Consider the following 14394-nt stretch of genomic DNA (forward strand, 5'->3'; position numbering starts at 1 on the left):
GTATGTGGTGCGGTGTGTGACTGTGGCCATGGAGAGGGCTCTGCTTTCTCTCCTGCCTGGAGCCCCCAAGGGGCCACAGGCCTTCAACCTGTTTCCCCCACTGAAGGCCAGGCTCACACCTGTTCTCGAAGGCCCTGCCCTCTCTGTCCTCTTGCTCCCCGGGCTGGGCCAGGCCTCGCTTCAGGGCCACCCACCGAGTGTGTGTCCTGTCTGCCTCCCTGGGTGTGGGCAGCTTGGGAGGCTCAGTAAACCGGCAGGGCTTCTGGGTAGAGGACTCGCTTGCCTTCTCTGGGTTCCTGTTCATCACATTTGGGACAGACAGAACGTGGCAGAATGCCACTAGTCACTCCCTGCCCCACCCCATCCTGAAGGTTTGCAGGATGACCTCTGACTAATGCCAGCTGGGAGAGGAGACTTGTCCTTGGCAGTGACCTGGAGCTGGCCCAGGGCAGAGCTAGGCAGAAAGGGGCTGGGGCCCTTGGCCCTGAGAACGTGCTGGGTGTGTGACTGCCACCAGAGCGCTGTGCTGGTGCTGGCTCCAGGGCGTCCCTCCCGTGGCTCCCTCAAAGCTGTGTCTTCCAGGCCCACAGCAAGCCAGGCCAGAACCGAGGCTTCCTGCCTGGCGCCAGTGCCCAGGCCCCTGCACTGTGCTGCTCTCCAGTAGCACATGAGGAAGGCAGTCCCCGCCCGCAGCACAGTGCTCCCACCCTGCAGGGCCTCTGCCATGCCTGGTGTCTGCATGAGGACTGGGCGGAAGGGTCAGGGGAGCAGGTTAGAGGTGTGTCTCCTGGAACTGGGGGGACCCCTGAAGGATGTTGATGCTGGCAGGGTAGCTGATGGCCTGCTGTGCATGCTTGCTTCTGCCTGCCCTGCCCAGGCCCAGGCCAGTGGTTCCCTTCTCTAGCATCCTGTCGCCCTTCCCTTGTGCTCAGAGCACAGCCGCCTCGTGACAAGTTCTGTCCCTTTCCAGGCGGTCTGAGAGGTGGTGTCTGAGGGAGTAGGGGACACGTGGGCAATACCCTCTGGTTGCTGTGTCAAGGCCGAAGGCTGATACCACTTCTCCAGGAAGTGTTCTCGGCTACCTTGGGCCTCCCTGAGCTCACCCTTCTCTGAGCTTTGAAAGGCTAAAGTCCAAATGGGTGCTTCCTTCACCAGCCCTGATGGCTTCTTCCGCTGCTCTGCCTAGGCTAGCAGCAGACAGAAAGCTGCACAAGGCCAGCTTCTGGAGCGCCCTTTCTAGTGGAGTGATGGAACAACATTGGGGCAGGGGGTGTGGGCACAGGCTCTTAGAGATGAAAATTGAGGCACTTGCCCAGCCTAGACTGGAGGGCGGCCTGCAGGCTCGTGCTTTCCTGAATCAGCTTCTGTTCCAGGGCATCTGCACCCGTGGGCATCCTGATCTGTTTTCTTACCCATCTTCCACTAGACTGTGAGCTGCTTGAGGGCAAAGCCTGCTGCTTGTTGATCTCTGTGTCCTAACCCCTCATGCGGGAGCTAAGTCCTGAGGTAATGGTGTCTCCATTTCAGAACCCACTTTAAATGACATGCTTCTGTGAAGTTTCCTTTTTTCAATGTCTTTTTTCTGTGTGTTTGGTGTCATTGTGGTGCATGAGGTGGCTTGGAGGGCATTTGGCCTGGAGGTGTGGAGAACAATTAGCAGAGGGTGATTGTCATCCAGGCAGAGACCTGGCTGACAGTGTATAAAGCAGTTGGCCTGAGCTCAGGGGTCCTGAGAGTGACCGTGGGCTGCAGGACAGTTGGAGTCGGTTGGGGACAGGGGCTGTGTGAAGGCCTGGGGCACCCTGGGGAGAGGTCTTGCCGACATTGGGAAGCACCTTTGCAGCTAAGGAGGGCCAGGCTGGAGATCTGGGAGCTGCCAGCCAGGTGGGGTTCTTGAAGGTGCAGGCATGGTGAGAGGACAGGCTTCTCGGGGAGAAAAAGAAAACTAGAAACAGTGGTTGCCGAAGAGATGGGGGCCAGGGACCGCAGGACAGGCTCCAGAGCCCCCAGCTGAGCTAGGGTGGGACTGCGCTGCCACTCCTTTCTCTGCTCCCTGTCTGGTCCATGTATTTCTCACCCAGGCTCTTGGTTGGCCATATTCTAAGCCAGGTCCCTCTCCTGGCTCCAGAAGTTTAGGGGTAAAGCCCCTCCATAAGGGGTGCTGCCTGCTGAGGAGCAGGGCCTCTGGGGGTTCTCCCATAGCACGATAGCAGTCCTGGGCAGGACGCAAAGGGAGCAGCCCAAGCTGTCACTTTGCTCTGAGGGGTCACCTGCTCCCCCTTCAGAGGCTCCGATCCCTGATGCTCTCTGTGCTTGCCTGAGCCACCCACTGCATTGCCTGCTGTGCCCTGCCATGGTGCCCAGCCCTTTCAGGGTGGGGTGCCACATGCTCATCTTGTGCACGGGTCCCGCCCCTTGAAGGACCTGTCTGTACTCACTGTCTTCAATTCCTCTCCGCCTCTTCTCATGGTAAAACACATGTATATCACACATATATATAGTGTCATCAATGCATATGTAATGAGCCATTTTCACCATCGTTAAGTGTGACTGCATTAAGTGCAGTCACAGTGTGCGCAGCCACCACTTCCGTCCACCTCTAGAATTTATTTTCTCAAACTGACACTCTGTCCCCACTCAATACTCCCCACCCTGTCCCCAGCCCCTGGCACCCACCCTTGCCCTCTGTCTCTGTGGATCTCCCTCCTCTCATGTAAGGCCCTGTCTCTCTCACAGGAGCAGAACCCTATAGCAAGTGTCTCTTTATGATGGCTCATTTCACAGAAATGCCCTCCAGGGGTCAGCCATGTTGTGTCATGTGTTGGAGTGCCTTCCCTTTCCAGGCCGGCTCATATTTCCTTGTCTGGGTAAACTACGTTGTTGTCTCTCCCTTCGTCTGCAGATGACAATGGGCTGCCGCCACTCCTTTTCTCAATCGCACACCAACCAGCCTTTCACACGCAACCCCTCATGCAAGCCACCCTCACCAGGCCCCTGTGACCCTTGCCAGACTCAGTGAGCATTTGCAGGTCACTGTCCTTCACCAGCAGCAGCAGCAGCAGCAGCAGCAGCAGCAGCAGCACTGGACAGATGGAGCCAGCCACTGCTCCTCCCTGACCTGTGAGGGGTCCTCACTGGCTCAGGTTGCAGGACCCCACCAGGAGCTCTCAGGCATCCTCCCCCATTGCTGCCGCATCTTCCCTCTGCCCCTCTCATTGTGTCCCGGGACTTGCAGCGTCCCTGTGAGCTCACCCAGGTTCAGGGCTTTCAGTGTCATCTCTATGTGGTAAGAACTTGCAAAGTTCCATCTCCAGTACTTTCTGGAACTCCTGTGTCCACCTGCCAACTAGACATCTCCACTTGGATGACACTTCCTGCATGACACACCCAAGGCTGACTCTGGACCATTCTCTCCTTGCCTCCCCATTGCAGGACCTGGCAGCTCCATCCTTCCTCTTGCTCAGGCCAAATCTGTTGTCCTTAACTCCTCTTTGAGCCCTGCATCCTGGTCATGCACAACCCCTACTGGCTCCACCTTCAAAATTGATCCCTGATGCAAAGAGTTATCCCCTCTGCTGCTATCAGCCTGGCCCAAGTGACACAAGGCACCTGTTCAGTGACAAATTCTTGGGGTAACATTTTGAAAATTTCAGCACCCATGGTTTTACACCCACCCTTCCCCGCGGGTGTGGCTGCTCTCCAGCTCTCTCATCCTGCTCTCCCCAGGTGCCTCGGCTCCAGGGTGACAAGGTTTTCCCTGGGCTGCTGCCTTCCCTGCTCCCTTCCCAGTCCCCAGAAGGGTGCCGGCTTCAGAGGCCTCCAGAGTAGAGCCTTGCCCACTGCAGCAGCTCCAGCTGGAGGAGGTTCCCCCTATTTCCTGCACCTCGACCCCTTAGAGCAGCAGAGGCAGAAGCAGAGGCCTGCTTTGGAAAATGACAGGTTTTTATTGCTATGTTTGCAGTGGCTTTTTAGCACAGTAAGAATGTCCCCGCAGGCCCACCACCCTCACCCAGCCCCAGCCCTCCAGCCTCTGTCCGGGTGTCAGAGAAGCCTTTCTTGGGGTCATTCAGCCGTCTCGGGACTGGACGTGACAGACATACATGGGTTAAAGCCGCTACACAGAAGACTGGAGGTGCAGGAAGTGCATCCGCCTTAAGTCTGGACATGGGAGCCGTGTCCGGGGTCCCTTCCCGGGGGTGTGCCCAGCCCAGGGCACAGGGTGGGAAGCCTGAGCAGGCCAGGTTAGCAGCCCAGACACCCAGGATGGAATATTGCAGCCTCTTGCCCCACAGACCTGTGGGCAAAGGGACAGCGTGGGGACAGCCCCGAGGCCCCCACCATGCACTTTTCCAATCCATTCTGGGTCTGGGGACCACACACACACATCCACACAACAGACTCGCACACGCAACAGCTCGAAGCTTTTGTTTTGCCTCTGAAAGTTAGATCTATAAATTCACACTCCTAGGCTAGGGGCAGAGGGGTAAGGTAGGGCTGACAGGGATGGGAGTGGTAAGGAGAGGATGGTTTGGGCTCCTTCCTCTTTTTAGAAATATACAAGCAGAAATCTCATTCTCTCAAGTTTTTATAAAATGTGCAAAATACAAGCCTCCTTTGCCCAGAGGCACCATTTACATCTGGTATTCACCTTTGCTAAGAGATAGAGATCTATATATACTCTACGTGCTCACGCACGTGTGCACTCGCACCCAAGCTCACACAATTGATATTGGTGGTGATTGGCGCAGGAACCAGAAGGTTCCACTGCTGGCTGGCTCTCTAAGCTTCTATAACAGGGATGGGGAGAGGGGTATAGCCCAGCTGAAATATTTGTCTTGGTTCTGCTGCCCCTCCCTTGCCTCCCTTCTCCTCTCTCTCCTCCCTCCCGTCTCTCCCTCCTTCCCTTCCTCACATTTCCCAAGCTGCCACTGCTGCTTCTGGGGTGAGGGGTCACCCAAGGGTGTGCTACAGAGCAGAGCCTGGAGAGGTGGGCAGGGAGTGGGCGTGGCAGGGGCAGGAGGAGTGCAGCACTGTGGGTGGGGGTGGGGCACTAGGCGGGGCCTAGGACCAGCTGGGCTAGGACTGGAGGGGGAGAGGCATCTATTTTTGGTGGGTTGTGATATTTTTGGCATTTCATTAAAAATGGAAAAAGTTGTTTTAGTGAGCACTCATGGTGCTTTCTCCCCTCCTCTCCCAGGCAGACCCCAAAAGTGTCAGGGAAAGGCAGGCCCCCTGGAGGGGTGGGGTGGGGATGAAGCAGGGGCTGCTATGGCTACCAGAGGTGAGCTGGTGATGTGAGCTGAGCTGTCCCATGACACTCTCCACCATGACGACCTTGCTGCTCTCGGACACTGGGGTCAGGGTGGTCAGGCCCCTGACATCTGCATCCTGAGCTCGGTACTCCAAGTGGTGGAGGCCCCAGATGGGCTGGGTCAGGTGCTGCCAGCACTGCAGGAGAGGACATGTTGAAGCCCCCAGGGTCACCTGCTCGTCCCCACGGTGACTTCCTCTGCCTCTCTCCAGCTCCCACTCCCTGCCACCCTAGTCAGGGCCACTCCTTGGCTAGGAAGCAGGCTGGGTTGAATGTTCACAGCAGGGGAGGGGAGGGCAGGCCGGGAGGGAGCCTTACCTCAGCCATGGTGCCCTTGGCCCTGAGGAGGCAGCCCAGGAGGTGCAGTGGCATGCACAGCATGGAGGACAGCACGAAGGCCCAGCCCATGGCCTCACCCCACCACGGGTACACGTTGGTGTTGTTGTAGACCAGCGGCTCGTAGTACACAACGCTGAAGATGAAGATGCCCTACAGACCAGAATGCCGTGGTTAATGGGGCCCCCACCCCGCCCCGCCTCCCCCGCTACCCAGCCCCACCTCCCCCAGCCCTTACCATGCAGACCAGCGGGGTGAAGAAGGACCAGCACCATTTCATCCAGGGGCAAGGTCAGTACCTGATCATACAGGCAATGTCGTCCATGAAGTGGTCAGCTCCTGTGGCAAGGCGAGGCGGGAGGGCCAAGCTGGAGACCTGCCTTCCCCGCCACCGTGCCCCAGCCCAGCCCTCAGCCATGACCTACCATACACCCAGGCTACCACCACGCACTCCCAAAAGGCCTTCCAGAGCAGGGTGGTGCCGCTGGCTGAGTAGTAGTCAAACAGCTGGAAGACATACATCCCACCCTGGGGGACAGAGCCCAGTCAGGGAGGATGGCGGACGGCCACCAGAGGTCACAGGCAGACCCCCCACCCCATTCACATCAGTCACCATGGAGAGATCAATGACAAAGCGGAGGGCACAACAGAGGGCCACAGAGATCTCCCTTTGGAAACAGAAGTAGTAGGAGGCTGGGAGGAGGTCGAGGAGGCCGATGATGAAGCCCTCCACACCTACAAACTGTGGCCAGGCCAGCTCAGGCCGAGCCCCGCACCACCCTCCACCCCTTTCCTTGCCCGCAGCCCTCACTCCGCCCCTCTCCTGGCTCCCTGTCCCAGAGCCCCATGCAAATCTGGCTGTCGAGACCAAGCAGCAACAGCATGAAGAAGAACAGGGCAGCCCAGAGTGGGGCCATTGGCATCAGTGTGACAGCCTGTGGGTAGGCGATGAAGGCCAGGCCCGGCCCTGTGGGAAAGGTGCAGGCTCTAGACCTTGCAGCCGATGTCCTGCCCTGCGCGCACCCTGAGCCCTGCCTGCAACACTCGCGCCCATGCCCACGCCTGCCTCTGAGGTGCTGTCAACCCTGGGTCATGCAGCAGGGGCTGGGAGGTCCTGTCTCTGTCAACACTGAAAAATCCCAGGACCTGCCCCCACAGGCCCACAATCTGACAAGTTCTGTTTGAATCCTCGTCACTTTTCAGCATTTCTATTGTGTGTTCTTGTACATCATGCATCTGGGTGGCAGTTGCTGCTCTGGAGGCGGGGCTGGGGGTAGGGCCCTACCTGACTCTGCCACCTTGGAGATGTGCATGCCCTGCTCTGCAGCCATGAAGCCCAGGATGGAGAAGCCCACGAAGCCAGCAAAGAAGCTGGTCCCACTGTTGATGAGAGCCAGGATGATGGCGTCCCGGAGGGGTGGAGGGGCCAGAGTGGATGGGTTAGGCTGCTGGGCAGGGCAGGGCGGGACAGGGCACGGGTGGCAGGGCAGCAGTGCTTACTTGTAGCAGTTGTTGTTGAAGCGGTTGTAGCTGCCCAGGGCTGTGAGGGCCCCCAGGCCAACGGCATAAGAAAAGAAAATCTGGGTCCCCACATCTATCCATACCTAGAGGAGGGCCAGAGAGCGCAGGCATGAGGGGCCTGCAGGGCTCCCCCACAACGCCCTGCTGCAGCCTCCCCACCTCCACCTCACCTGAGGGGACCCCAGCTTTGACCAGTCAGGCTTGAGATAGTAAATGATGCTGTCCAGGGCGCCAGGCAGCAGCACTCCAAGCACCAGCAGCAAGACCAGGACCACGTAGGGGAATGTAGCAGTGAAGTACACGATCTGGGGGGCCAGGCTGCTCAGCGGGGGCTGTGGCACCACCTCCCTCACAAGCCCACTCCAAGCACCTCCGGTCCCCCTTGCGGGCAGGTATGTTCAGAAGTCCCCATTCTCCTCCGAGCCATGGCTCCTGCCAGAGGAAGCTAGGGGCAAGGCTGGGCCCCGGCAGCCCTGGCAAGTGCAGTGGGGAAGCTCTCTGGGCGCCTCGTTTGTCTGCAGGGACGCATGTCAGTGGGGAGCAGGCGAGCCTCTGGGAGCTCTCCTCGGTGGGGACAGGAGGCGTGGAGCATGTGGAGAGTGAGAGTTGTGTGAGTGTGTGGGCAGTGCACGCGTGGGAGGCCCAGGCAGGGAGCGGGATATTGGATCAGGGCCGGGTCCCCCTCCTCTTCTGGAGAGAGGTCGGGGCTGAGCAGGTGGAGAGTGGAACTGGGCCAGGCAGAGGCAGGCAAGACGCGGCTGCCACACTGTCTGCCCCCTCTTCCCACATGCTGCTCTGGGGACCTTGTCCCCCAGGGAACTGGCCATGTCCCACAGCTCTGGACATTGTCTTCTTTGTTCAGGTGACTCCCCAGCCTGACCAGGAGCCCCCAAGAGATGTGGCCAGACTCTACTCTGTGTCCCCAAGGCAAGATAGGCAGGTAACAGATGGCCAGACCAGGTCCAGCAGACTGTCACAAGAGTCAGAGACTGGCAGGAGGGCACCGGTGGGGGTGATGGGCACAGGGAAGGGACAGTGCCTGCCGGGGCCTCTCCCCACAGGAGCAAAGGCTGCTGGGCCCTGGATTTGCAGGGTGGGGAGTGTTGCTTGGCTTTCAGTACCTCCCCCTTCCCTAGGGCTAGACTCTGTCTGGTCACCTCCCGTTGCCATGGGTGTGCCTGGCACAGACATCCAGCTCCCAGGGCTGAGCCACCCTCCCCCCTGCATGCCTCTAGTGGTACCTTTCCCATGGATTTGACCCCCTTTCAGACACAGAAGTAGACCAGCACCCAGCAGGCCAGCAGACAAAGGGTCACCTCCCAGTTGAGGGCCCCTGGCACCTCCAGTCCCCCAGACAGCCTCAAGACTTTGTTCCTAGGGGAGGGAGGGAGGTCCCATGAGGCCTGTGCCAGCAGAGGATGGAGCCACAGGGTCCACCCCCAGGAGTCGTGGCTCCCTTCTCTCCCACAGCCCAGGGTTCAGCGGGCCCTCTTGTCCATCTGGGCTGGGCCTGGAGCCCACGAGCCCCTGGCCTTTGGGAGGCCACTCCCATCCCACCCCACATGCAGCCCCAGCTCCCCCATCAGGCGGGAGTGACCAGGACAGTGATAGGCTGCCGAACCCAGGAGCAAGGCTGACCTGGCGCAGCCCCTGGGGCTGGCCCCAGGACTCTCCGAGGGCAGACAAGGGCAGGCAGGGTCCAGGAGGGACTGCCAAGAAACACCCTGGTCCCCTCTCAGGGACATTCCCCTGGAGCCGGGCAACATGAGGGAGACCTGGGGGATGGGATGGGCTTGGCCCAGAGGTGCTGGACTCACTCCCAGAACTCGATGACACGGGACCGGCGGTCAGCAAGCTGGTCACAGGTGAGGTTGGCCAGGCTGGCACTGGCACAGTCTTCATGGCGGAAGATCTCCACACAGTCGGGAGTGTTCCAGGTGTGGCCACATGTGGCCCAGGGCAGCGTGGTGGTAAAGGACTTGACCAGGTAATAGAAGCCCCAGGCCAGCACCATGATGTAGTAGGTGTTGCAGTAGAAGACGATCACCATGGAGGCATAGCCCAGGCCTGGGGCCGGGAAGTCCTTGCCATGTAGATTCTTTCCTGGCCACCTCCCCGCCACCCCTTTATCTCCCCACCCAGGCTGGCAGTGCTCCCACCATCTGTCCTTCTGGAGCCTTGTTTGTGGTGCTCCTGACTCCCCTGGACTTCCCCTTGTGTGAGCCCCAACACTGGGCTGACTCCCCAGCCTCTCTCCTCTCCTCCAGCTGCCCCCTAGACCCAAGGCAGAGCGAGCCCCTCTCCTCCTGTCCCCATCTGACCAAGTGCTGTTGAGTCTCCAGCCTTACACACCTGGCCCCTTCTGTGGGTCCCACTGCCACCATGGCGGTTCCAGGAGGTCCAAGCCTCCACCTGGCCACCCAGTAGCTCCAGTCCTCAGCAGCTGGTGGTGGTGGTGGTGGGGAGGGGGGGAGTTTCTAGTAGCCTGAGGTAATGTTGGAGACAGTTGCCCCCGTAGTGGGCAACCTCAGTACGTCGCTCCACCTGTCTGTGCCCCAGCGTCCTTGGGGACAGTAATAGTAGGACCTACCTAGAGAACCAAGTGTGCTGGGCAGGTCCCATCCCCAGCCCGGCTATGCCTGTCCTGTCCTTGCCTTGTGGAGCTGCCTATGCCCCCTCTAGTCCCTGCTTCCCCAAGTTCACTGTGTGGCCTGAACATCTCCTCCAGGCTCCCCCCTCGAGACTGGGACGCCATCACGTGGCCCCAGGCCTGGTGCTCAGGACAGGAAAAGATTTCTCAAGTGGGAGCCAGCTGGGAAAAGGGGGCAGTCCCTGAGGCTGGCCAACGGCTGCTCACCTTTGAACAGGGGACAGACGTTCCAGACATTGATGCTGCCGGCCTTCATGAACTGGCCCAGCGAAATCTCCAAGAAGAAAATGGGGATTCCTCTGACCAGGGCTATCAGGATGCAGGGAATAAGGAACACACCTGGGGGTGGAGGCACAGGGTAGACTCAGGGTGGCCCCCAGCCAGGCTGCCCAGGCCCAGCGGGCCAGCCCAGACTCCAAAGGCCCCATCACAACTTCCCACTGGGTGAGTCAGTGTAGGGGTGGCCACTGACTCGGGCCCCACGTAGGGTCTTGAGGGGCTGGGTTCAGTGTGTTGAAGACGTGCTACGGTAGCCCCTGGGCCATTGAAGCCCTATTCCCTGGGTGGCAGAGAGGCGCTAGGCCCACAGGGCTTCCACCCCCACGGTCACTTGGGGTGACGGCCATGGAGGACACGCACACTCAGACATGCAGCCTGTCCCTAGTGCTGCAATTCCCTGTTTCAGGCAGCACAGTGAGGGCACGTGCGTGTGTGCATGTGCGCCAAGGCTGGGTGATCAGGCCTGAGGGCCTCATCCAAAGGCAGGGAGCGCGACTGTCCTGCACTTGGACGCTTGCCTGCAAGTGTGAGGTCCAAGGCAGAGGGCGGGTGGGTCACAGTCCCCTGCTGGTGGGATGGCCACGTGCAAGGACAGAGGGATACAGGTGCGGGAAGAGGGGCCAGGCCGGCCTTAGCAAGCCCAGGGAGTCAGGCTCTACAGGAGATAGGCAGGGCATGACACAGGCCCTGGCCAGCAGGCTGGGGTGGGGGTGGCAAAAGGGCAGGGAGAGCTGGGTGCCACTACCCCCTTCTCCTCTCTGGGCCTCCTACCCTTGCCCTGGCTGGGCTCGCTCCACTACTCAGAGGCCGAGCTTGGCTACAACTTGCCTGACTCCAGGTCCCAGCATCCTTCTCCTAACCTTGGGCAAAGGCCTTTGCTCTGGACCTCTGTTTCCCACCCATCACCGGGTCACTTCGGCTTCCAGAAACCCCAGTGCTGTTTTGTAGTCACAGGACACACGCGTGCCCATCGCTCTTGCTAAGCTGGGCCCGGGCAGGCGGGCAGGTATGGGACGTGCATGCAGTGTGTCCGTGGCGGCACCAGGCGGGCCAGGCCGCAGGCTTCCCAAGCCTGGCTCAGGTACCCAGTGTTCCAGGCCCGGGCCAGACGGGAGGGGCGGGAGGGCCGCGAGGGGAGGGGAGGGCAGGGAGAGGGACAGAGTGGCCCATTGTGTGTGTGTGTGTGTGTGTTCGTGTGTGTGCACACGTGGGGGGCCCACACAATGTGCCGCTTGTGTGCCCGACCCGCAGGGGCAGCCAGGGCTCCTTACCTCGAGGAGACCCCAAGGCGCAGGCCTGCTTTCCCACCTCGGCGGCCAATCGCTCCTTCCAGCCCAGGAGTCTGGGGGGCAGCCTCGTGGGCATCGCCGGCCCCCGCCCCTCACCCTGCCAGGCACATGACTGCGAGAGGGGTGGAGGCGCCCGGCCCAGCCACCGAGCAGCAGCGGTGGACCAGGGGCGGCCCCGACCCCGCGTGCCCAGGGGCCAACCGCTGCCCGGACTTCACCCCTCCGCGGCGGCTCCAGGGGTTGGGGGTCGGGCGTCGGGGGCCGGCGGCCTGCTGGGGGAGGGGGCCGCGGGGGGCGGGGGAGCTCACCTCCGCCGTTCTTGTAGCACAGGTAGGGGAAGCGCCACACGTTGCCCAGGCCCACGGCGAAGCCCACGCACGACATGATGAAGTCCATCTGGCGCGTCCAGGTCTATCTCGCGCGGCGGCACGGCCAGGCCGCCGCCGGGTGTCCCCAGGCCCGCGGGGCCGTCGCCCTTGGCCGGGACCCCGTCGGGCCCGGGCGCGATGAGGGGGCCCTTCTTCTGGTCGCTGGACACGCTATAGATGCCGTTCTCGGCGCTCTTCTTCGCCATGGCCCCAGCGGGCCTCACGGCCGGGCTGGGGTCGCGGCACCCTGCGGGGGGCTGCGGTCAGGCGCGGGGCACCGGCGGCACCGGGGAGGGCCCCGCGGGCGCGGGCCGGCCGGGGGCCGGGCGGCAGGGTGCGGGTCACAGGCGGCGCAGTCAGAAGCAGTCCACGAAGCACTTGAAAGTGAGCCTGAAGAATCTCCTGTGTGTCAGGGGCCCGGGGGCGCGCGGGCGTCGGCGGGGCCCGGCCGGGCGTCGGCGGCAGCGGTTCTGGAGGCTCTTGCCCGCGGCTCCGGCGGTGGCGGCTGCCACGGCTCCTCACCCGACCCGAGGCTCAGCCTAGCGGGGCGCGGGCGATATCGGCGCCCGCAGTCTGCAAGCGGCGGCTGGAGCAGGGGCCTGCGGCCCGCGCCCCCGGCCCCGGCCGGGGCCCGCGGCGGCTGCCCGGCTCACCCGAGACTCCGGTGGCGTCCCTCTCTTCCCGGTTCCCGGCCGGCAGCCGCTTAAAAACCGACTCCCGGGTGATGTCACTATCGCCCCACCCCCACGGCTGGCCGGCCCCCCTCTCCCTCCCGCCCTCCTCGTCACAGTCCGCCCACCTCGTCCCTGCCCTCCTCCCGGGGAGGAGACGCCGCTCCAGCGGGAGGCAGGATGGTTGCTACCTGGGGCGGCCGCCAGCTCCTCCCGCAGGGCTCCGGGCCGCCCCTCGCCCCAGGGTCGCCCGCTCCTAGTGTGGCCCAGGCTTCCCGGCCTGCCCCTCCCAGCCTTAGGAAGACGTCCCCCGGGCCCCCTCAGCCCTCCGCCTCCCCTTCTCTCCCTTTCTCCCCGCTCCTGGCAGGCTGCAGCCGTCTCCTCCCGGTGCTCGCTCCTTCCTTGAGCTCTGTCCACCGCTGCCCACTGGGGGCTAGAGCTTCCCGGCTACCCTGGAAGCTGGAGGCTGGGACCAGCTCTTCAGGTGACAGGCCTCTGTGTCACCACAGTGGCCAGAGGGGAGCCTGCCTGACTGATGAGCAAGTCTCCACTTTGTCACCAAGGCAGAGAAGGGGCCCGGGTAAATGACCCCGGTGGCCCCCACCCCTGCCTGGCATGAGAGTGGGTAGGGGCTTCGGACTTGAGGGGACTGGAGCGGGAATAAGGCAAGGCTGCCCCCTGGTGCCTGGCGGGTGCACAGACCCTTCCCCAAAGGCCTCAGGCCTGAGGTCCTGGCTGCCCGCCCCCCACCCACCCCGTGTTCCTCTCCCCAGGACCCCCCAGGCCTACCCAGCAAGAGCCAGCTTGTTGGGCTGCCTCTCCGCCACCAGCTGAGCAGCTTGGTTAGAATTTTCTAGGGCAAGAGTAGCCTGGGGGTGGGGTGGGGAAGGAAGTGGTCATTCTCCTGGCCTGGGAGGTAAAGTGTGCCCCCCTCAACTTCAAGCTCCCTGATCTGATCGTGGACACTGCAGTCCCCAGATGGCTCATCCCGTTAAGCTAAGCCCTCGGCCATCCCTCCAGCTTTAGGAAGAAAAGCAGTTCTGGCCCAAGCCAGACTGAGCTTCCTGGGTGAGGGAGGGGCAGTGTCCCTACCCAGGCTTGGAGGAGGAGCCCCAAGGGGTGTGTGTGGTTGGGGGAGACAGGCGGTGTCACCTGTGCTTAGACCAGGGGCGGTGGGCGGGTACCCTTGAGGTGGCAAGGTCACACTGCTCATCAGAAGTTTCTCACTAGGGTCTTCTCTGGCCCAGCCTTTGACTGAAGCTGGTCTGGAGACAGGGGCGTTAGAGAAGTGACTCATAGATGGCCTAAAGAAGCGGGGCCACTCAAGGACCCAGGACAGAGGGAAGAGGGCCAACCCAGCTGGACCGCAGGCAAACCCCATGGCCTTTGAGAGAAGAGAGAAGAGGACCCGGTGAAGTAGGCTCCGAGGGCCTCAGCCCAGCAGGAGCGCAGGGTGGGCGTGTGATGTCATCGAAGGGAGGACAGTGACCTGGGGGAGGGCCGCTTTGAGGGAGAGTGCAGGCCACCGCCAGAGAGCTCTGGGAGCCGAGGGCAGGGAAGACTTTCAGATGTTGCTTGTCCAAGGGGTGGGGGTGGAAGGGAGAGAGAGCAGAGGCTGGAGAGGGATGTAGGAGAGCTGATGGCACTTTGGGGACAGCCTCAGGGCTGCAATTGAGGAGGGCTCCCTCCCTCATGCAGGCTTTTCCTCCAGGAGCTGCACCAGGAACTCACAGAGGATCAGGGAGAATTCTGAGAACATGCTACTGTGGTGCTGCCTAGAGAGGAAGGATAAATGATGACAAGTACATCTCTGAGTAATGTATGGGCACTTGTTCATGAAAACTGTTTTTCTGAAAGCTTGTGAAGGTCTTGAAATACTCGCTATCAGTTGAGGACAAACATTTACACCCTCCTTCCACAGGGAGTTCAAGCAGGCTGGATGGGTCCATCTATGGATGATCTTCCCCAG

At 61.5% G+C, this 14394-nt stretch overlaps 1 protein-coding gene across 1 annotated transcript; it reads right to left on the reverse strand.

The window, feature by feature from the left end:
* Positions 1 to 4373: 4373 nt before the first annotated feature.
* LOC117974249 (sodium- and chloride-dependent creatine transporter 1) lies at positions 4374 to 11990 on the reverse strand. Its single transcript, XM_055100216.2, is given in 14 exon segments — positions 4374 to 5448; positions 5630 to 5800; positions 5886 to 5986; positions 6073 to 6175; positions 6252 to 6392; positions 6505 to 6614; positions 6933 to 7027; positions 7148 to 7251; positions 7339 to 7473; positions 8410 to 8542; positions 8986 to 9235; positions 10026 to 10157; positions 11695 to 11797; positions 11799 to 11990. Coding segments are annotated over 14 exon segments (2031 nt in total). The 5' UTR covers positions 11961 to 11990; the 3' UTR covers positions 4374 to 5157.
* Positions 11991 to 14394: the final 2404 nt, after the last annotated feature.

The sequence above is a fragment of the Pan paniscus genome, chromosome 18 (assembly GCF_029289425.2).
Source record: "Pan paniscus chromosome 18, NHGRI_mPanPan1-v2.0_pri, whole genome shotgun sequence".
Lineage (NCBI taxonomy): Eukaryota > Metazoa > Chordata > Mammalia > Primates > Hominidae > Pan > Pan paniscus.